This window comes from Pelobates fuscus, chromosome 12, assembly GCF_036172605.1.
Source record: "Pelobates fuscus isolate aPelFus1 chromosome 12, aPelFus1.pri, whole genome shotgun sequence".
NCBI classification, from domain to species: domain Eukaryota; kingdom Metazoa; phylum Chordata; class Amphibia; order Anura; family Pelobatidae; genus Pelobates; species Pelobates fuscus.
Window position 1 is genome coordinate 32,097,692 of NC_086328.1, and position 23,277 is coordinate 32,120,968.

The following is a 23,277-nucleotide window of genomic DNA, read 5'->3' on the forward strand; positions in this document are numbered from 1 at the left end:
CTCGCACGGCGCTGGAAAGAAGGTATGTTTTATTACCATTTTAAGTGGGTTAATGGGGGAGGGGGCAAGCAACCTAAATTGTGGTTTTACCACTATAGGGTCAGGAATACATGTTTGTGTTCCTGACCCTATAGTGTTCCTTTAAGACCAAAATAGATAAATTGCAAGAAGTTTCATAGCTATAATCTTTATCTCCGCTATTTTGACCTAACCTTTCTAACTCCCTTTGCATTTCCAACCATTTCCAATTCCCAACGCTGCACATTCAATCAGGCAAATAAGGTACATCCATGTACTTGAGAAACTGTGGATGAAAACTCACAGCATATAGCCTGGCTGAGCATGTTTGGAGTTGATGTTGGCAGGCGGGCATTCCCTCCAATGGCCATTGGAGTAACTAAATGACCTCCATTTGTTTAAATATACATAGGGATTTAGGAGAGAGCGCAGGTAACTTTTTTCTTTTCTTTGGTTTTTACTGTATGTTTGGAGTTATACTTTAGATATCTGGATTCCAGATTGGATTGGTGAACTAGGGAGGAATCTCCACTCAGGATAAAACTTCATTTTCAGGGAATCAACTGCATTGCCCACCCTGGATTATGCTATTCACTAATGTTAGGAGGTATACGACTGCCACCTGTGCTGCGATGCTGGGTGTTCATAAAACCACCCCTGCTTCCCATGTTAGTTTTAAAGAGTCTTGTGTTTTAATGTTTACCTTGAAATCTTGACCAAAATGTTTTGGATGTAACTGTATCTTAAAGCATTTTAGATTTGCTGGATCTTCTTGCTGCCCGTCCCTATTTTAGATTTGCTGGATCTTCTTGCTGCCCGTCCCTATTCCACTGAGCACGCCCCCAGCCCGCCCCCATACCACAGAGCACGCCTCCGGCTAAAAATATGTATGTTTTTAATGTGGGTATCTGTGACATTGTGTGTGTATATATCGTGTGTATGTCTCTGTGTGTTTGACTGTGTGTATCTAGAAATCTTTGTGTGTGTGTGTCTCAGAGTGTGTGTCTCTGTCTGTCAGTGTGTCTCTCTGTCTGTCAGTGTGTGTCTCTGTCTGTCAGTGTGTGTCTCTGTCTGTCAGTGTGTGTCTCTGTCTGTCAGTGTGTGTCTCTGTCTGTCAGTGTGTGTCTCTGTCTGTCAGTGTGTGTCTCTGTCTGTCAGTGTGTGTCTCTGTCTGTCAGTGTGTGTCTCTGTCTGTCTGTCTGTGTGTCTGTATGTCTGTCTGTCAGTGAGTGTCTGTCTGTCTGTCAGTCAGTGAGTGTGTGGGTCTGTCTGTCAGTCAGTGAGTGTGTGGGTCTGTCTGTCAGTCAGTGAGTGTGTGGGTCTGTCTGTCAGTCAGTGAGTGTGTGTCTCTGTCTGTCAGTGTGTGTCTCTGTCTGTCAGTGTGTGTCTCTGTCTGTCAGTGTGTCTCTGTCTGTCAGTGTGTGTCTCTGTCTGTCAGTGTGTGTCTCTGTCTGTCAGTGTGTGTCTCTGTCTGTCAGTGTGTGTCTCTGTCTGTCAGTGTGTGTCTCTGTCTGTCTGTCAGTCAGTGAGTGTCTGTCTGTCTGTCAGTCTGTCAGTCAGTGAGTGTGTGGGCCTGTCTGTCAGTCAGTGAGTGTGTGGGCCTGTCTGTCAGTCAGTGAGTGTGTGGGTCTGTCTGTCAGTCAGTGAGTGTGTGTCTCTGTCTGTCAGTCAGTGAGTGTGTGTCTCTGTCTGTCAGTCAGTGAGTGTGTGTCTCTGTCTGTCAGTGTGTGTCTCTGTCTGTCAGTGTGTGTCTCTGTCTGTCAGTGTGTGTCTCTGTCTGTCAGTGTGTGTCTCTGTCTGTCAGTGTGTGTCTCTGTCTGTCAGTGTGTGTCTCTGTCTGTCAGTGTGTGTCTCTGTCTGTCTGTCTGTGTGTCTGTCTGTCTGTCTGTCTGTCAGTCAGTGAGTGTCTGTCTGTCTGTCTGTCAGTCAGTGAGTGTCTGTCTGTCTGTCAGTCAGTGAGTGTGTGGGCCTGTCTGTCAGTCAGTGAGTGTGTGGGTCTGTCTGTCAGTCAGTGAGTGTGTGGGTCTGTCTGTCAGTCAGTGAGTGTCTGTCTGTCTGTCTGTCTGTCAGTCAGTGAGTGTGTGGGTCTGTCTGTCAGTCAGTGAGTGTGTGGGTCTGTCTGTCAGTCAGTGAGTGTGTGGGTCTGTCTGTCAGTCAGTGAGTGTGTGGGTCTGTCTGTCAGTCAGTGAGTGTGTGGGTCTGTCTGTCAGTCAGTGAGAGTGTGGGTCTGTCTGTCAGTCAGTGAGTGTGTGGGTCTGTCTGTCAGTCAGTGAGTGTGTGGGTCTGTCTGTCAGTCAGTGAGTGTGTGGGTCTGTCTGTCAGTCAGTGAGTGTGTGGGTCTGTCTGTCAGTCAGTGAGTGTGTGGGTCTGTCTGTCAGTCAGTGAGTGTGTGGGCCTGTCTGTCAGTCAGTCAGTGAGTGTGTGGGTCTGTCTGTCAGTCAGTGAGTGTGTGGGTCTGTCTGTCAGTCAGTGAGTGTGTGGGTCTGTCTGTCAGTCAGTGAGTGTGTGGGCCTGTCTGTCAGTCAGTGAGTGTGTGGGTCTGTCTGTCAGTCAGTGAGTGTGTGGGTCTGTCTGTCAGTCAGTGAGTGTGTGGGCCTGTCTGTCAGTCAGTGAGTGTGTGGGTCTGTCTGTCATTCAGTGAGTGTGTGGGTCTGTCTGTCAGTCAGTGAGTGTGTGGGTCTGTCTGTCAGTCAGTGAGTGTGTGTCTCTGTCTGTCAGTGTGCCTCTGTCTGTCAGTGTGTCTCTGTCTGTCAGTGTGTGTCTCTGTCTGTCAGTGTGTGTCTCTGTCTGTCAGTGTGTGTCTCTGTCTGTCAGTGTGTGTCTCTGTCTGTCAGTGTGTGTCTCTGTCTGTCAGTGTGTGTCTCTGTCTGTCAGTGTGTGTCTCTGTCTGTCTGTCAGTCAGTGAGTGTGTGGGCCTGTCTGTCAGTCAGTGAGTGTGTGGGTCTGTCTGTCAGTCAGTGAGTGTGTGGGTCTGTCTGTCAGTCAGTGAGTGTGTGGGTCTGTCTGTCAGTCAGTGAGTGTGTGGGTCTGTCTGTCAGTCAGTGAGTGTCTGTCTGTCTGTCTGTCAGACAGACCCACACACTCACTGACTGACAGACAGACCCACACACTCACTGACTGACTGTCAGTCAGTGAGTGTGTGGGTCTGTCTGTCAGTCAGTGAGTGTGTGGGTCTGTCTGTCAGTCAGTGAGTGTGTGGGTCTGTCTGTCAGTCAGTGAGTGTGTGGGTCTGTCTGTCAGTCAGTGAGTGTGTGGGCCTGTCTGTCAGTCAGTGAGTGTGTGGGTCTGTCTGTCAGTCAGTGAGTGTGTGGGTCTGTCTGTCAGTCAGTGAGTGTGTGGGTCTGTCTGTCAGTCAGTGAGTGTGTGGGTCTGTCTGTCAGTCAGTGAGTGTCTGTCTGTCTGTCAGTCAGTCAGTGAGTGTGTGGGCCTGTCTGTCAGTCAGTGAGTGTGTGGGCCTGTCTGTCAGTCAGTGAGTGTGTGGGCCTGTCTGTCAGTCAGTGAGTGTGTGGGTCTATCTGTCAGTCAGTGAGTGTGTGGGTCTGTCTGTCAGTCAGTGAGTGTGTGGGCCTGTCTGTCAGTCAGTGAGTGTGTGGGTCTGTCTGTCAGTCAGTGAGTGTGTGGGTCTGTCTGTCAGTCAGTGAGTGTCTGTCTGTCTGTCAGTCAGTCAGTGAGTGTGTGGGTCTGTCTGTCAGTCAGTGAGTGTGTGGGTCTGTCTGTCAGTCAGTGAGTGTGTGGGTCTGTCTGTCAGTCAGTGAGTGTGTGGGTCTGTCTGTCAGTCAGTGAGTGTGTGGGTCTGTCTGTCAGTGAGTGTGTGGGTCTGTCTGTCAGTCAGTGAGTGTGTGGGTCTGTCTGTCAGTCAGTGAGTGTGTGGGTCTGTCTGTCAGTCAGTGAGTGTGTGGGTCTGTCTGTCAGTCAGTGAGTGTGTGGGTCTGTCTGTCAGTCAGTGAGTGTGTGGGTCTGTCTGTCAGTCAGTGAGTGTGTGGGTCTGTCTGTCAGTCAGTGAGTGTGTGGGTCTGTCTGTCAGTCAGTGAGTGTGTGGGTCTGTCTGTCAGTCAGTGAGTGTGTGGGTCTGTCTGTCAGTCAGTGAGTGTGTGGGTCTGTCTGTCAGTCAGTGAGTGTGTGGGTCTGTCTGTCAGTCAGTGAGTGTGTGGGTCTGTCTGTCAGTCAGTGAGTGTGTGGGTCTGTCTGTCAGTCAGTGAGTGTGTGGGTCTGTCTGTCAGTCAGTGAGTGTGTGGGTCTGTCTGTCATTCAGTGAGTGTGTGGGTCTGTCTGTCATTCAGTGAGTGTGTGGGTCTGTCTGTCATTCAGTGAGTGTGTGGGTCTGTCTGTCATTCAGTGAGTGTGTGGGTCTGTCTGTCATTCAGTGAGTGTGTGGGTCTGTCTGTCATTCAGTGAGTGTGTGGGTCTGTCTGTCATTCAGTGAGTGTGTGGGTCTGTCTGTCATTCAGTGAGTGTGTGGGTCTGTCTGTCATTCAGTGAGTGTGTGGGTCTGTCTGTCATTCAGTGAGTGTGTGGGTCTGTCTGTCATTCAGTGAGTGTGTGGGTCCGTCTGTCATTCAGTGAGTGTGTGGGTCCGTCTGTCATTCAGTGAGTGTGTGGGTCTGTCTGTCATTCAGTGAGTGTGTGGGTCTGTCTGTCATTCAGTGAGTGTGTGGGTCTGTCTGTCATTCAGTGAGTGTGTGGGTCTGTCTGTCATTCAGTGAGTGTGTGGGTCTGTCTGTCATTCAGTGAGTGTGTGGGTCTGTCTGTCATTCAGTGAGTGTGTGGGTCTGTCTGTCATTCAGTGAGTGTGTGGGTCTGTCTGTCATTCAGTGAGTGTGTGGGTCTGTCTGTCATTCAGTGAGTGTGTGGGTCTGTCTGTCATTCAGTGAGTGTGTGGGTCTGTCTGTCATTCAGTGAGTGTGTGGGTCTGTCTGTCATTCAGTGAGTGTGTGGGTGTCTGTCATTCAGTGAGTGTGTGGGTATCTGTCTGTCTGTCAGTCAGTGAGTGTGTGGGTCTCTGTCTGTCTGTCATTCAGTGAGTGTGTGGGTCTCTGTCTGTCTGTCAGTCAGTGAATGTGTGGGTCATTCTGTCAGTGAGTGTGTGGGTCTCTGTCTGTCTGTCAGTCAGTGAGTGTGTGTGTGAGTCTCTGTCTGTCTGTCAGTCAGTGAGTGTGTGGGTATCAGTCCAGGTGTCTGTTAGTGAGTGTGCGTGTTTAGGTCACCAGCCCCCCTTTCGATCACTTGGGAATGGTGTTTTTACTCACCTTTTTTCCTAACGCCGTGTCTGTCTCCATAGCTGAGATCATCAATCTTGATGATCTCAGCAAATCCAATGCGTTCCTGTAGGAAAGCATTGGGAGCTCTTGAGCATGCGCGGTAAAATGCTGCACCAATCAGCATCTCCTCATAGAGATAAATTAAATCAATGCATCTCTATGGGGAGCATTCTGCGCCTCCATGCAGATAGGAGACACTTTAGTGGCCGTTTGAGTGGCTGCCACTAGAGATGTTACTAGGCAGCAATGTAAAAAATGCCTTTTCTCTGGAAAGGCAGTGTTTACGTGGAAAAGCCTGCAGGGATAGGCAATGTACACCAGAGCCACTACATTAGCCTTTAGTGGTTCTAGTGACTATAGTGTTCCTTTAAGAATTGTATTTTCATTGTTGAAAAAAAAAATGGCTCCTAACTTTTTAAGCTGGCTCCTAGATCCAAAGCAAATTTGTCAAGCCCTGGCCTACAATATATGAGCCTGTCCAAACCACCCTTTTGCTGTGAATGCTATTTTCAAAGTCCAAACTCACTGCTTCATATCTTGCATCTGACACTCGGTGTTCTCCTGCTGTCCACGCAAGGTTTGGACTTCGTATAGCAGTCGGCTTACATCCTCGTGTCTCAGCTTTGTTTCTTCACTCTTTACAACAGATACCTGTTGTAAGGAACAATTTAATAAGCACACAACATTGTATGGTGTCATTTCACAGGGCATCTTCCTCTGCACCTTTTTAAGCATTACATATGTTAGGTATATATAATTCTTATTTTATTTTTTAAATGAAGGCACTTACTGTCAAATCAAAGTTCATAAATAAATGCAGTAATGATAAAGTATACAAATACTAAAGGGAAACTCTAAGCACCAAAACAACTTTATTTGAACAGTGATTCTGATGTATATGTCACTGCTCACTTTTCTGCTGTGTGATGTGAGTAGGGCTGCATAAACAAAGTGATTTAACTAAATGGCAGAGTATCGAGCAGTGAGACTGCAGGGGCATGATCTATACACCAACACTGCTTCATTAAAGACCACTTTATCTAATTGAAGTGGTCTGGGTGCAGTGTGCCTGTGCCACTTGGTCCTGCAATGTAAATCATTGCAGTTAATGAGAAACTGCAATAATTACCTTGCAGGATTAAGCCTGCCTCTAGTGACTGTCTATCAGACAGCCACTAGAGGCACCTATAGGATTCTAAAGGACTCTGATGCTGGAAGTCCTCACGCTCTGCATGAGGACATCCAGCGTCAGTGAAATCTCTGTGGAAAGCATTGATTCAATGCTTTCCTATGGAGAGGGCCTAATGCACTTGCCGCGCATGCACATTAGGTCCCCACGTTGGAGGAGACAGAGCTTCTACCCAGTGATGTAATTGTGTAAGTAAATAAGGTTGTTGTTTTTCTGCTGGAGGGGGGCATAAGGGACGGGGGACCAGAGGGCACTATATTCCTAATATTATAGTATTCCATTTTTAGCTAATATTGTTTCTGGTGCCTAGACTAGCGTATTAACAGTTATTTATTAAATGTTACTATAACAAAACAAGAAATCTGCTTTCGTTATCTAAACTATAATCTGATATCATTATGGAATTTGCTGTATATCATTTTAATTTTAAAAAGGATTGCTTTGATGCTTTGTATACTTATAGTATATATGAGTGTTGACCATACCTTTCTCTTGATGTGCTCTAGGAGATGTTCATGTCCTTGCAAGAAGTACAAGTGCTGAAACTCTGTGTCATCTCGTTCTGGCTTTACCAACCCACCCTGCTCAATGTTTACCACTTTCCTGAATCCATCTGGAACACAAGGTGAGCAGCGAAGTACAACCATTAATACTCACATATAATAATGCAGGTGACCTTGCAGAATGGTAAATATTATTTATAAAATCCAAAATATACCTTCTAAAATCATGTTTTATATAATACACCTTTTGTAAATAAAAAAAAAAATGTCAGAACTGAAAAACCCATACAACTATTCCACCCTTTCCTGGGACTTATCAGAATGGCTTGTATCTGTTTTTATGCCTTTACATTTAAAAGATCATTGTTAAAAAGGCATGCTTTAAAGTTTAAATGCTCCTTCTGCGAGGGGTGATGTAATGATCTAAATATGCTATAATCATTTGATTGCAGAAACATTAAATGCCACAAAGAGATACGACTGAAAAAGATGTGGCTTGGGTAAGGTTAAAGAAGGTGTAAAGTTTGCATTGCCTTTTAGGGTTGGTTTAGTGTTAACCCCTTAAGGACACATGACGTGTGTGACACGTCATGATTCCATTTTATTCCAGAAGTTTGGTCCTTAAGGGGTTAAAGGACTTCTCCAATGGAAAGGAGGGAAATATTTTTGTAATTTTATTTAGTTTTTTTATTTGGTAGATAGAAACCCCATGAAAACATGCATGCATTTACTTTCATTAGGGTACATCTAAATACTGCTTTCAAAAGCCTTTTGAAAGCCCTCCCCTTCTCACTACTCCCATACTTTATGTCGCTGTCCAATCACAGACTTTAAAGTGCAGTCTTTGCAAGATGGTTGCTCTGAGCAATTTCCTGCCTCTTGAGTTTTGTTACAAATCTAAAGACAAACAAACAGATACCAGTCACACTGATAAGTCCCAGGAAAGGCTGAAATACTTGTCTAAATTTTAAGTTCTGACATGTTTTTTTGTAATTTATTTATTTTGTTTAAAGCATTTATAGAATACATGAGCTAATCTACGAGGGAGTAACCGACTAGGCTGTCCGACAGCCAGGGGGCATAACAAGGTTAATTTATAAAAGGGCACAATTTTACTTAAATCTGCACTTTTTGTAAGATGAATAGAGGGTGCACTGTTCACACATAAGCAAGCTAAAGTGCTTTAGGTGTGTGTAGTGTTCCTTTAAAGGGTCCTTCTTTCATTGTGCTGTAACCCCAAAAATTATTTACAGTGCAAAGTGCTCTGTTATAGAAAGCAATACAGATTAATAAACCATGCACACATAAAAAGACATTTCTAAATTCTATGAGGCTTCTTAAAATCGCCTATCTCAGCAAACAAATATGGGGATTCAGTTCCACTGTTTGGCCATATTGTATTAAGCCCACCATTACTTCACAGTAGCCAGTACAGTGTCATTTATCTTGTAATTTTTCACACATGGTCTGAAAAGTGTTTAGAAAAGCAAAAATGCAAGTTTTCTCACATACAATAGATGCGACAAATTGGAAAACCTAAATGGTTATAGATATTTATAAGTACCCCAACGGCACTATTTGCAGTGCAACTTACTAAATTTTGCAACAGAATGTAAAACGGATATCTGCATTTGAGCGTTATATCCACATACAGTAAATACAGTTTAATCGGATCGTTCTAAAAAAAAAAAGGCAATTAAAGGTGATATAGCAATCTTTATCACTCTCTGGAATGCTAAGGTAATGCTGACAGTGAAATGGTAGAGCCCATTCACTCCCCCACAACCTTACTGTAACAATAGAATGATCCATTAAAACTTCCTGTACTATAGGAAGCAGGGGGTGATCTCATCGTTTCAGGAACTTTGCAGGCATTATGTCAGTGACTAGAGACTTCTGGCAGTGAGATGTGTTCCTTTACAGGCTTGTAGTTGTAATAAGCATAAAAACGAGTGTGGGTGAGGCTTCAGGAACTGATTTTTATAAGGCAAAAAAACATGAAAATGTTTATACAGGTTTTTGGTATTGAAGGGGTTAGACGTGCTCCCAGGTTGAACATCGGGAACAAGTAGATGGAAATGGGATTAAGAGATCGAATGGAAGAGGTGACAGCATACAGCTATTGAAATCTGAGGTTGCTGAGATGAAGTGACATAACTGCAAGATGGGGAATAGAATGAAAGTTTTTGGGATGATGGCAGAAAAGATGGATTTAAGAAATTTCATGGAATGAAAGGATACGGAGTTGGGGACCATGAAATGAGTGAAGTAATAAAAGAAAAGGCATAAATGAGGAGGAAGAAAATTGAATGTTGGGGGAGAGTAATAAGGCGTACTTTGAAATTTTTCATTTAACTATTTTATTACCAAATTCTGCCAAAACTTTTGCTAACATGTAATATTTTTTATTTATTTTCATATGCCTTTACATTTTTGTGGGGAATTTCCCAAATTGCTAGGTTATTAACTAAAGTGAGAATTGCAGAGAATTCAAAATCAATTTCAAATTAAAGGCCAAAATAGTGGATTGGGGGAAAAATTCAGTCAGTTATATAGTTATAGTTAAGCTATTTTTGTGTAAAATTTGAAATTTGCATTCCTGCCTACTACTGGTAAATTACATTGTGTCCTACTAACAAAAAGACCCACAATGCATCACATTGTGATGCTATTTACAATCCTAGCTAAGCCTAGTGAAATCCATCCTTAACCAATGCTAGGGTTACTTGGGGCTAGTAATGGTTAACACTAAAGATAAGAGCTTACTGTTTAGTAGATTGGCCCCCAGACTATGTAATCACTGTGAGAGACCAGAGCACAGTAACTGCCTGTCACATCATTCTGATGCCCTGAGAGGGGTTTTGCCTATTTTCACTGCAAACGCCAAGACCTTGACAGTGACATACATGGTATGGTAGCCGGTACACAGGTGTTAACTCCTGGGTCAGGACCAGAATGGAGTCCCAATGCTATTTCAGTTGGGCTACACCATATTAGTCAGAGGAAAAGTAGTGAGAAACTGTATCTGAAGTGCAAACATATCTTAAACCTAAAATGTGCCAATAACAAATGTTCTAATATTCAAATACTTGGACAATATCACTTTGTTTGTTGAATAGAAAACAATGGCTAGTAGGATAAATTGCAGACTTTTTCTTTGCTATTATTTACGAGAGGACAAAAAAAATATTAGCTTAAGTGTTTGTTTTAATTTCACTCAATTTCTTCTGCTTATGCATTGTATTTATGTAAGGAAAAGTAATGCATAGAGGTCTAATTTTTCATTTCTTTTTTTTTCCCCAACCATGTCTACATATTAAACTTGTTGTTTATGGAATGAATTTAAAAAACAATTATTTTTTTTTTGCATTTTATGTGAAACCGGGGCAACTAAATTAAAGGCTGAATCTGAAATTTTTACTATTATTTGCCAATATATTTTTGCTTATAGTTTTGTCCTGCGTCATTGACACATTGCATTAGGACTATGGATTTCGTGCACAGGGTGTAGTTCATTGTAGAAAAGTACCCCAAACTGTGTGACTACACCAACTGAGAAATACACTTTCACCCCATTAATAGTTAGAGTGCAGTTTTCCAAAATTGGGCACAAAGGTTCCTACATTATTAGCATTGACAACAAACCGTTCAAAAAGTTACCATTAGGATAAAACTGCAAGCACATTTTTGTCCCTTCTTCCTCCAGTGCCTAAATGTTAATTCAACACCATCTAAGTCCATCCTTTTTATTATGCCTCTTACACCTCTATTCAAGTTTTTAATAAAATTATTTATTTTGCCAACATGTGCCCATCCAAACAGATGTGGGCCATAAGATGTCTATGCTTTCATGGTAGGGCTGCAAGAGTAGCACAACAGCTTCTAGGATACAGGGGAGTTCCAGGCCTCTAGCATGCATAAGTTGTTGGCATCTGCCTCATACCATTCTTCTTGAAGTGTCTGTTGGCATATCATGGAAGGAGTGATGGAGCAGGCAGGATTTGTATGGGATCCACAGTCTCCATGTTCTCCAGTTTATGTTTGAAAATCCTGCCAGAATATCACTAAAGTGAGATTTGTTAGGGATTCAAAGTGAATTTCAAATGTAAGGAAAAAAAATAGCTGAAATGGAATAATTTGAAACTTGCCTGGAATTCACTTTAATTCCGGACAATATTCACTTTAGCAAATAACCCTGTATTGTATATGATGTCACTTGAAGTGTTTACCAATGACTACAGAGTGTGATCAGACCATTCTCAATGAATTCATAACACAAACCAGTTGTCATTGATAGCAGTGGAGCCATGGTAAACAGAGTCCATATCTCCTTCAAATCTCCGTTGATGTACCATCATAATGTGCAGGGCATACTGATGGACGTTAAACGGATACATATCACACTTTGCATCTCTAGGCGCCTCTCTTTCAAACCTATATATTGCATGCTCCACATGAGTAGAAAAATCCATGCAGATATTTGATTTTCATGGGGGCAAAAATAAAAATATTTTGTTATTGTCTTCTGGGCTATGCAACTTTCCACTGACTTCCTCAGACCCATCTGACCTGCATTTACATGCTGATGTGCTATGGATCTACAAAATGCTATCCAGGTAAACTCAAAAAGTAGTTTAGTTCACTTAATCGCATTCCATATATACTGTGCATAAGGTATTTCACACTCTTAAGAACTTACACATATTCAGTTGTCTCACAAAACTGGCCATGTTGTTGTGCTTGAAGTATTTTGGTAACACTTCCTTGGCAAACCTTCCTTGGTCGAAAACATGGAAACTGGTTCCGTTCTAGAAGAGATGGGGAAAATGGAGTGAAACGATTTGGGACCACAAGAAATAAGGAACTGGAAAAGGGTGGATGAAGCCATGTGGATGCAGAATACAGACTAAGGGGACTATACAAAGTTATTAACAAAAGTAGCAATTGTCAGGAATTTTAATAGAATTTCATATTTTAGGCCAACTACTCAAATTTGGAAAATCCTTTAAGCCTAAAAATACATGCACAGCAATCGCCACACTGCGTTAGCAAGACTTCTAGAAGAAGTATTGAAATCCATGACTTTTCTATGATATTTGTTTTTTATTTCCTCATTTTAGGGGTTTGGAGTCACCCTTTTAATTGGAATTTATCGTTACCCCTGCATTCTTTGATTCTAGGTTACACTGCTAGTCTGGGTCATTTAACAGCTTCCAAACCTGTTTCTTAAGGAGGGTAACTTGACTAAGGCAGTGAGAGGCAAAAATCCTATTACAGTGAAAAAAACACCTTAACATGGTTCTGCAAGTCATCTATTTGTCTGAGTAAATATGGCTCAATATTAATTGAGACAAATATATGGTTTACATAAAGATATTTACAATAATACTGGTGGGTAGTAAATCAGGTGGGAAAATACAAAAACAAACATTTCCACGTGCTTCACGGAGAAACAGATCCCTGATCTGTATGTGGCAGTATTTTTCTGGACCAACAAGGCATTTATTAGTACTTTAACAAATAGCTTCTCAAGTCTCTAATATAATCTACAAAGCCTGCTAAAACAACCTAAGAAAAATGTTTCACTTTGTAGTTGTTACTGTAATGAACCCTTACAGTAAAGATTCTTACAATGTTGTTGTTCTCATTTCTTCTCCAGGGACCAAATTACATTCATGGCATTAGTTGGGCAGCCCATTCTATAAACTTAAAGGGACACTATAGTCACCAGAACAACTGCAGCTTATTGTATTTGTTCTGGTGAGTACAATCATTCCCTTCAGCCTTTTTTCTGTAAACACTGTATTTTCAGAGAAAATGCAGTGTTTACATTACAGCCTAGTGATACCTCCACTGGCCACTCCTCAGATGGCTACTAGAGGCACTTCCTGGGGCAGTGCTGCACAGTGAGCAGCACTGCCATTCAGGGTCTCCACCCTCTGCATGGAGACACTGAACTTTCCTCATAGACATGGATTGATTCAAGGCATCTCCATGAGGAAATGCTGATTGGCCAGGGCTGTGGCTGACATGTGCTGGATCTGTCCCTGATATGACAGTCTCAGTCAATCCTATGAGAAAGCATGTGATTAGCTCAGACAAACACTTCTGATGATGTCATCCAAGGAGACTGTCAGGATCGGGACAGGGATCCAACACGCAGAGTACAAACAGTAGCCAGATACGTATACCGGACCTTAGAATGGCCGGACTAACGTAAGTAGTACAGTATAGAATGGTCAAAGACAAGCCGAGGTCGAGGGTAACAGAAGACAGGTAAGCGAGAGACAAGCCGAATCAAGGGTAACAGAGATAAGCAGAGTAAGGTAAACAAGCCGGGTCAAAACCAAAAGGGATAATAGAATACACAAGCACTGAGTGACTAGAACAAGCTAGAACCACGACAGGGCAATGAGCTAATGAAAGAAGCTCTGTTAAATACCCTGTTCAGAGCAGTAACCACGCCTCCAAGGCGTCCTGATTGGTCCTGCAGCAATCGAGTGACAGGTCGTTCCGGAGGAGTGTCCTGATGACAACTTCCTGCCTAGATGCTGTAAAAGGCAGTCACTCCCTCGCGGCCGGCCTTGCATGACCGGATAGACCGTGGGGAAGGGAGCCATCAGGCCGTCTGGATGGAGGAACAGCTAAATCTCTACCTCTTTCGGAGGTAGAGACCACAGGTACCCTGACAGTACCCCCCCTCTCAGATACGCCCACCGGGCGGAATACACCAGGGCGAGAAGGGAATCGAGAGTGAAACGCCCTGCGGAGACGGGGAGCATGCACCTCCTCCTGAGGTACCCAACTTCTCTCCTCAGGACCATAACCCTTCCAATCGACCAGATATGGCAGTTTCTCCCGGGAGATTCGAGAATCAACGATGGAATTGAACTCATACTCCTCCTGACCCTCCACCTGAACTGAGCGGGGAGGGGCGATCGTGGAGGAGAACCTGTTACATATTAATGGTTTTAGCAAGGAAACATGAAATGAATTAGGAATGCGTAAGGCATTAGGCAACGCTAAACGATACGCAACTGGGTTAATTTGAGACAGTACCCTGTAAGGTCCAATATATCGAGGAGCAAACTTCATGGACGGCACTTTTAACCGAATGTTTCTAGTACTTAACCATACTCTATCGCCTGGAACAAACGCCGGTGCTGCCCTTCTACGTTTGTCAGCGTGTTTTTTAACCAGCGTAGAATTGTGCAGAAGGATTTGTCGAGTTTGATCCCACAACTTTCTTAAATTGGCAACATGAACATCCACCGACGGTATCCCTTGAGAAGAAGACTCCGAAGGAAGGATGGAAGGATGAAAGCCATAATTCAAGAAAAAAGGGCTAGAATGCGTAGAATCACAAATGAGATTGTTATGTGCAAACTCCGCCCAAGGAATCAAACCGACCCAATTGTCCTGGTGTTCTGAAACGAAACAACGTAAATATTGTTCAACTTTTTGGTTAGTGCGTTCAGCAGCTCCATTGGACTGAGGATGATAGGCAGAGGAGAAATTCAATTTGATGCCTAGTTGGGAGCAGAATGATCTCCAAAAACGGGAAACAAATTGGGAGCCTCTGTCAGAGACAATTTGGGAAGGTATCCCATGCAAACGGAAAATCTCCTTGGCGAATATCTCCGCTAATTCGGGCGAAGATGGGAGTTTAGGTAAGGGAATGAAGTGAGCCATTTTAGTAAATCTGTCTACCACAGTGAGGATGACAGTCTGCTTTTTAGAGATAGGCAAATCAACAATGAAGTCCATTGCCAGGCAGGACCAAGGCTTTTCAGGAACCTCTAAAGGGTGCAGAAATCCGCATGGAAGCGAATGGGGTAGCTTGGTCTTGGTACAAACTTCACATGCCCCGATGAATTCTTTAATATCCTTGCGTAAGTCAGGCCACCAAAAATCTTTAGAGACCAGCGCATAAGTCTTGCGGATGCCAGGATGCCCAGCCACCTTGCTGTTATGGAGACAGCGTAGCACCTCCAGTTGGAGAGCGGCAGGAACGAAGTGTCGATCCCCAGGGGTCTGTTTGGGTGCCAAATGCTGAAACTTCATGATCTCAGAAAGCAATGGAGAGTGAATCCTGAGATTCGTGTTCGCGATGATATTCCCCTTAGGAACTATGGAGGACAGAAGTGGTTCAGTTATAGTGGATGGTTCATATTGACGAGACAATGCATCGGCTTTAGAGTTCTTAGAACCAGGTCTATACGTAAGTACATAATTAAAGTGAGTGAGGAACAAGGCCCAGCGAGCCTGCCTGGCGGACAAGCGCTTAGCCTCCCCAATATAAGACAAGTTCTTATGATCCGTTAGGATAGTAACAGGGTGTAGTGTCCCTTCCAGTAAATGTCTCCACTCCTTTAAAGCCTTAATGACCGCTAACAGTTCCCTCTCCCCGATGTCATATCTGCTCTCAGGCCCAGAAAATTTTTTAGAGAAGAAACCACAAGGGTGTAACGGTTTATCCACCCCTAACCTTTGAGACAGAACAGCCCCAACTCCTGTCTCAGAAGCATCGACCTCGAGCAAGAAAGGCAGAGTCGTATCAGGATGAACTAGAATGGGAGCTGAGGCAAAAAGTTCCTTGATAGTCTTAAAAGCACCAAGAGCTTCCTCAGACCAGAACTTAGTATCAGCCCCTTGTTTGGTCATATTGGTAATAGGCGCAATGATAGAGGAGTAACCCTTAATGAAGCGCCTATAGTAGTTGGAAAAACCAATAAACCTTTGGATAGCCTTGAGTCCTTTGGGCAAAGGCCAGTCTAAAATAGATTGGAGTTTACCAGGATCCATTTTAAAACCTTCCCCAGAAATCACGTACCCAAGAAAGTCTACCTGAGACCGATCAAAACTGCACTTCTCCAATTTGCAGTATAGGCCATGTTGCAGAAGTTTGTGTAACACCTTTCTGACCTGTCTATGGTGAGTCTCAATCTCCTTAGAGTGTATTAGTATGTCGTCCAGGTAAACAATGACACAATCATGCTGAAACTCCCTAAGTACCTCATTAATCAAATCTTGAAATACTGCAGGAGCATTGCATAGTCCAAATGGCATAACAGTGTATTCGTAATGGCCATACCGGGTATTGAATGCCGTCATCCACTCGTGACCTTGCTGGATTCTCACCAAATTGTAAGCCCCTCTGAGATCCAACTTGGTGAAGATTTTGGAGCCCTTAAGGCGATCAAATAACTCGGTAATCAGTGGGATAGGATAGGCATTTCTGACAGTTATTTTATTCAAGCCTCGGTAATCGATACAAGGTCTCAGCGTGCCATCCTTCTTCTTAATGAAATAGAACCCCGCCCCGGACGGAGAAGAAGACCTCCTGATAAATCCCTTTTCTAAATTCTCCTGAATATACTCCTCTAGAACCGAGTTTTCCTGAACAGACAAAGGATATACATGGCCCCTCGGAGGCATAGTCCCGGGTAGAAGCTTAATTTTACAGTCAAATGACCTGTGTGGCGGCAAAGAATCGGCATTCTTCTTGTCAAACACTGCCCTTAAGTCTAGGTAAAGGTCTGGTATTTGTCTCTCTGTGGACTGAGTAGGATTCTCCTGTATGTTAATATTAGCTAATGGAGAAACCTTGCACAAACACCGATCCTGGCAGCCCTGGCCCCACGAGAGTATCTCCCCTAACTCCCAATCGATAATAGGGTTATGTTCTTTCAACCATGGGTACCCCAGAACTATGGGAACGGAAGGAGACGAAATGAGCAGAAGAGATAAATTCTCCACGTGTAGGATACCAACATTTAACTCAATGGGTATGGTCTCACGAAAGATAACAGGGTCTAGTAGTGGTCTACCATCTATGGCCTCAACGGCCAAGGGTGTCTCCCTTAGCTGAGATGGGAAATTGTTTTTACTAGCAAAGGCTTGGTCGATAAAATTCTCAGCAGCACCGGAATCTATCAAAGCCATAGCCCTTACTACTTCCCTCCCGCAAGTTAAGGAAACTGGTAGCAGAAGCCTGTGATCTTTATAATTAGGAGTAGAGGACAAAATAGAAACACCCAAGGCCTGTCCTCTAGAGAGACTTAGGTGCGAGCGTTTCCCGGGCGGTTAGAACAGTTCGAGAGTAAATGACCCTTCGCTCCACAATACATACACAAACCCTCTCTTCTCCTGTACTGTCTTTCCTCCTCAGAGAGGCGGGTATACCCTATCTGCATAGGTTCAGGAAGCAAAGATACCGTGGAGTCAGGACTTGGAAAAGCGGGGGCTAACCTAAAAGAAGGTCTCCGGTTCCTCTCTCGAGTGTTCTGTCTCTCTCTTAAACGTTCATCTATACGAGAGATGAACGAAATTAAATCCTCTAAATTCTCAGGGAGTTCTCTGGTAGCAACCTCATCAAGGATTACTTCAGATAAGCCATTCAAAAATACATCCATATACGCCTGCTCATTCCACTTGACTTCTGACGCCAGAGACCTGAACTCTAGTGCATAATCCACCAGTGTTTGGTTCTCCTGTTTCAGACGCAACAGTAATCTGGCTGCATTAACCTTTCTACCTGGAGGGTCAAATGTTCTTCTAAAAGCAGTTACAAAGGCGTTATAGTTATAAACGAATGGGTTATCGTTCTCCCATAATGGGTTGGCCCATCTCAGAGCTTTCTCAATAAGTAGGGTGATAATAAATCCTACCTTTGCAATTCAAAGTGGATACTAATTTGGTTTAAGAAACCACGACACTTCTCAGGAGCCCCACCATAGCGTACTGGGGGGGTAATGCGAGAAGAAGCACCCACTGTGGCTACCTCTAGACCTGAACCGACAGGAGAAACAGGGGTATTACATATCTCCTCTGGTGGGTTATTGGCACGAGATAATAGAGCCTGTAGCGCAAGCGCCATCTGATCCATTCTGTGATCCATGGCTTCAAACCTAGGATCAGGAGAAGCCAGCTGACTGTTTGTACTTGCAGGATCCATTGGCCCTGTCGTAATGTCAGGATTGGGACAGGGATCCAACACGCACAGTACAAACAGTAGCCAGATACGTATACCGGACCTTAGAATGGCCGGACTAACGTAAGTAGTACAGTATAGAATGGTCAAAGACAAGCCGAGGTCGAGGGTAACAGAAGACAGGTAAGCGAGAGACAAGCCGAATCAAGGGTAACAGAGATAAGCAGAGTAAGGTAAACAAGCCGGGTCAAAACCAAAAGGGATAATAGAATACACAAGCACTGAGTGACTAGAACAAGCTAGAACCACGACAGGGCAATGAGCTAATGAAAGAAGCTCTGTTAAATACCCTGTTCAGAGCAGTAACCACGCCTCCAAGGCGTCCTGATTGGTCCTGCAGCAATCGAGTGACAGGTCGTTCCGGAGGAGTGTCCTGATGACAACTTCCTGCCTAGATGCTGTAAAAGTCACTTCCTCGCGGCCGGCCTTGCATGACCGGATAGACCGTGGGGAAGGGAGCCATCAGGCCGTCTGGATGGAGGAACAGCTAAATCTCTACCTCTTTCGGAGGTAGAGACCACAGGTACCCTGACAGAGACAGATCAGAGGCAACAGCTGCATACTTGAATACAAGTAAGAATTTACTATCTTTAGGCCGGTCAGGGGAGGCTAGATCGTGTTTATAACACTAGAGGGTCAGGAATACATGTTTGATTAAGCATGCAATATGATTTACTGAGCAACTGAAGTTCAATCTTCTGCAATTACAAAGACATTGCCAAGTTCCTATGGCCTCAAGGCTCAGTCATTTTTTTTATTGCCAAATTTCTGTAGAAATACATAATTACAATTTACCTGCAATGTCACTCTTCCATTTACTAAGCTCTCTTACATCACCACCAGGACAATCTTAGTACTACACTTTCATTATTTCCCGACACAACTCATAATATAAATTACCTATAGGTATTTTTTTATTTTATTTTTATGACTCCTTTTTCTTTTTTTTTTTCTTCAAACAGTGTTCCAAGATCTACCTGGATGTGTGGTTGAGTACACTTACTATGTTTCCCTAGTTACAAGTTGATCATGATCTAATATGTCACCAGAGGTCCCAGTTCCACTACATACCTAAGATTCCCATGTGTTCTGTGCTGTTCCCAACAAACACTACCTTGAAGTGGCTCTGAAACCTGCTGGCCACCTTACCTGAAGCTGTGCCCAGTGGGCGTCACCATGCTGGTCAGACCACCTAACTAGTTTGTATGCTTAGCAAAATGCCTAATTATGTATATCCACCTACCTAAAATCCTCATAAACTGTAAGCTTGTTAGAGCAGGGCCTTCTTCACCACTACTCCTTTCTATAATTGTATAACGTTGCGGAATATGTTGGCGCTATAAAAATGATGACAATCGTAATCCTCTGGAAGCTGTGTTAGCAGTGTCAGTGCAACACTGAAGTCTACAGAGAATCCCGCAAAATCACAAGAGACTCCATATACAACCTCTTGTGGTCTTTGAGAAGTAGCCCGATTTCTACAGCCGTCCATTCCCCAGCCTTTGCAAGTGACAATACTTGGTAGCAGAAGCTCTGCCTTTTGGCAAGTTTTATCAATCTTGTGCTTTACCATAAGACAAAAAAACTTTTTGAAATACTATTTCATGATTTTTTTTTGTATTTTTTAATTTTTTTTTGCAAGATATTCTAGTACATTCCTTCACAGTAGCCAAAATCATTATTTTCCCAACACCAGTAAAAGATATGGAGCTAATCCAGTGCAGTTTGTCCTACTTACCGTAATTGGTGTCATTTATGTATTTGCTCTGAATTTTGTAAGAGAAAATGTAGGGGAAATCATTTTGAGGCTCTAAGTAAATCTGTGCCCCCTGCTCATTTCCTAATCCTGTGCTGTAAAATCTAAAGAAAATAATAAAATGTGGGAATATCACACTGTGTGCATGGTTGTGTAAAAATACAGTGAAGGAGGAGGAAAGTCGCTAACCCTAATCGTGTTTAGATAGGCGGTATTATCCGTGCAGGGGTTCTGCGCACACATTTGCCAGGGAGCCCATTCTTCCGTTAATCTTTTCGTCCAATGAGAAGCAGGTAAAATGTTAAAAAAATACACAGCATGGGTCTCGTATACCTCTACGGATAACCAGGAAGGACTCTGGGCTCCTTCTCAGTTGCAAGTGCGAAAGATCTCCACAATAAGACCTCAATCTAACAGCCATTATTCTTATCCATTCCTAAAATGCTAAATTCTCACTGCTAATGATTTTAATGAATGGGGAGCATAATTTCCCATCTTCTATATTATTATTTTATGTATGTTTTTTGTCTCCCTCGCCCCACACTGATGAGCATTGAATGAGTTACTAGAATGATGCCAATGGCACTCTTTTTTTGCTATTGCTTTTCCAAATATTGTAGTTAAATGAAACTTGCATTCATTCTGCAGAGCATGCATTTATTTTTTCAATGTCATACAATATCACCCCTTTCATAACATATAACAATGCGGATTATAAATTAGGTTCCAACATCGTATAATAAAATTATCACCTGTGACACAAAGTAAAGGCTATTCACATAACTTGGCTTTGAAATGGATCTTGGTGGAGAAGCAGGATGTTTACTAACAAATTGTTGAGATGGTTGGAAGTGAGCCAGGGGTTGAATGGAAATGTTAAGCTGGGAGGCTTGCCAAACCTCCTGGATCATCATTTTGATAACCCTGACCTGTGACTAAACCAGGAATTCGATGATCGTAGTACAAGCCATACACCAAGGAATGCAGTCGATTCAACAGAACCTGGCATTTTGGACCGAAAATACTGTGAATCTTACTCTACCTCTCTGTAACAATATAATCAATGTCATTCGCTTCACTTGTCAATGGTTTTAATGTCGTGGCCGATACATGTATGCTAGAAATTCTAAGTCTTGCTGTTGGTGCAGCTAAGTAGTTTCTAACAAGATCTTGCATTGCTGAGTGGCCAAAGACCGCGAGTGTACGCACAAGTTAATTTAATGTTAACTCACGAGCTAACAGCAGTTAGCAGGATAATATTAGGAGATAGTTTCAATGGGCCCAGGGATTAATTTAACTTTCTATGCCTGTGGTGGTATTGTTATTATGTTATATCCTATAAACACCTGCCTATTGCTGGGCAGGGCCTCTCTTTTTCACTCACTATATACCGGCTTTGCCAGTCACTGCTCTCTACCTTGTTCTACGCTGCTATACGAGAGAGCTGTAGTGGGAAAATTAAAGAATTAAAGGGATACTATAAGTGCCAGGAATACAAAGTTGTATTCCTGGCACTATAGCCCCCTCTGCCTCCCACCTCCCTATCGCCCCCCCTGTCTGGGTAAATAAAGGGTAAAAACAATTTATTTACTTGCCTTATCCCAGCGCCGATGTCCCTCAGTGCCGGGCCGACGCTCCGCCACCTCCGACAGGCCTGCGACAAACGGGTGCTAATGTGCATGCGCAGCAAATGCCACGCATGCCACGAAAATCTGACGTTGGATGTCCTCATTTAGAGCGTGAAAACGTCCAGCGTCCGCTACCGGACCAAAGGTCCGTTACGATTCAGGAAGCCCTCTAGTGGCTGTCTGGCAGAAAGCCACTGTGGGCAGACTTAGAGCTGCAATGTAAACATTGCAGTTTCTCTGGAACTCCTATGTTTAAGATTGCAGCACTAGGTGCAAAAGGTATATTGTACTCAGACCATTTCAATGAGCTAAAGTGGCCTGGGTGCCCACAGTGTCCCTTTAATGTTTGTGTATTTACACATCTGTGTATGTTCAGTTATATATAGTGTGAGTGTGTGTTTGGCTATTTACTTATGTATATGTGGGTGTGTTTGACTATTTATTTGTAAATGTACGTGTGTATGTTTGGCTGTTTTTATATGTATGTGTGTATATTTGGCTATCTAAGTGTGTTTGGTAAATTTTATTTGTATGTAAATAGTTTTGTGAGTGACTATGTTCGAATGTGGCTTGTTCAATTTGCATGTGTGTGACCTTGATGATATGAGAGGGACAGAGAGTGTGGTGGTGGTGGTGGGAGGGCTAATGACAGCTTGGCCTGAGGAAGCCCAAAATAAAAAATGCATCTCTGATTGGCTGTCTCTTACATTTGTTATTGCAGTCTCTTTAGATTAGTAACCTCTAGCCAAATGCAATATCTGATGCACACGAAAGGAATAATTGCGATCTTAGTTGAAAAACTTGATGAAGTGCATTGTAAAATGACTAAACACAGAACAAGGAAACAAAGATAATGGCATAGATCCTAGGGAGTTTTTATGTTTTATGGAAAAAAAAGCCGATCATCACGTTTCTCCTGTATTAAGGGAGAGAGAACACGGAAGATGGAAAAATTTTAATTGAAATATGTGCCTCAAGCATATGATCGCAGTTTGTACAAATAATGACGTAGATTGAAGAAAAAAAAACCCCCTAAAATACTGTTAATCTTTTCATCAGGAAAGTATATTAACAACAAATAAAATGTCAAGATAAGTTTAGCTCAAAATACATCAGGCTAGGTTCCTTCTATGATTCTCTAGGTTGTTTTTAATGTAAGCACGTTTTAGGGGAGCAAAAATAGCATGTAACCTTTTTTTATATTTATTCAATAGTATCTGTATTATCATCTGCTGGCATATCCTTAAAGGCATTACATCCAATCCTTACTGATAATACTGATATTTGGACATTCACAAAAAAAGGACAATCAGAACATTGTAGTCTCTTCACCGTTAGGAAAAAGTTGGCCCAGTAATTTACAGTGACATACATTTTCCAATAATTCTCCGGACTGATTATTTAAAGTGGACAACCACATTGCCTCATCTCACGGGGAAACCTGGCTAGGAACGGTGGTATCTGACTCCATTATCTTTCCTTCCTTAAAGGGACATTGTAGTAACCCAGACCACTTAAGCTCAATGAAGTGGTCTGGGTGCCAGGTCCCTCAGGTTTTAACCCTTCAGATGTAAACATAGCCATTTCAGAGAAACGGCTATGTTTACATTGCAGGGTTAATCCAACCTCTAGTGGCTGTCTTCCTGACAGCCGCTAGAGGCGCATCTGCGAAGCTGGATGCAAAATTGAGAAATGCTTTCCTATGGACTGTTTGAATGCGCGCGCGGCACTTGCCGCGCATGCGCATTCCGCTCCACTCGGGAGCTGACGCTGGCAGGGTAGAAGAGGGTAGGAGAGGGGTTTTAACCCCTTCAGTGCCAAGAGTGGGGGACCATGAGGGTGTGGGCACCCTTAGGGCACTATAGTGTCAGGAAAATGGGTTTGTTTTCCGGACACTATAGTGGTCCTTTAACTTCTTTCTCTCCCAACCAA

General features: G+C 43.2%; 1 protein-coding gene across 1 annotated transcript in view; it reads right to left on the minus strand.

Annotated features, from left to right (window-relative positions):
* Window positions 1–23,277, minus strand: part of LOC134578405 (heat shock factor protein 4-like) — a 61,328-nt gene that overhangs the window by 31,791 nt on the left and 6,260 nt on the right. The window contains exons 2-4 of the mRNA XM_063437405.1: window positions 11,668–11,776; window positions 6,951–7,078; window positions 5,803–5,927 (exon numbers count right to left, since the gene is read on the minus strand). Coding sequence (XP_063293475.1) covers window positions 5,803–5,927; window positions 6,951–7,078; window positions 11,668–11,776 — 362 coding nt within the window. The remainder of the gene's footprint in view (window positions 1–5,802; window positions 5,928–6,950; window positions 7,079–11,667; window positions 11,777–23,277) is intronic.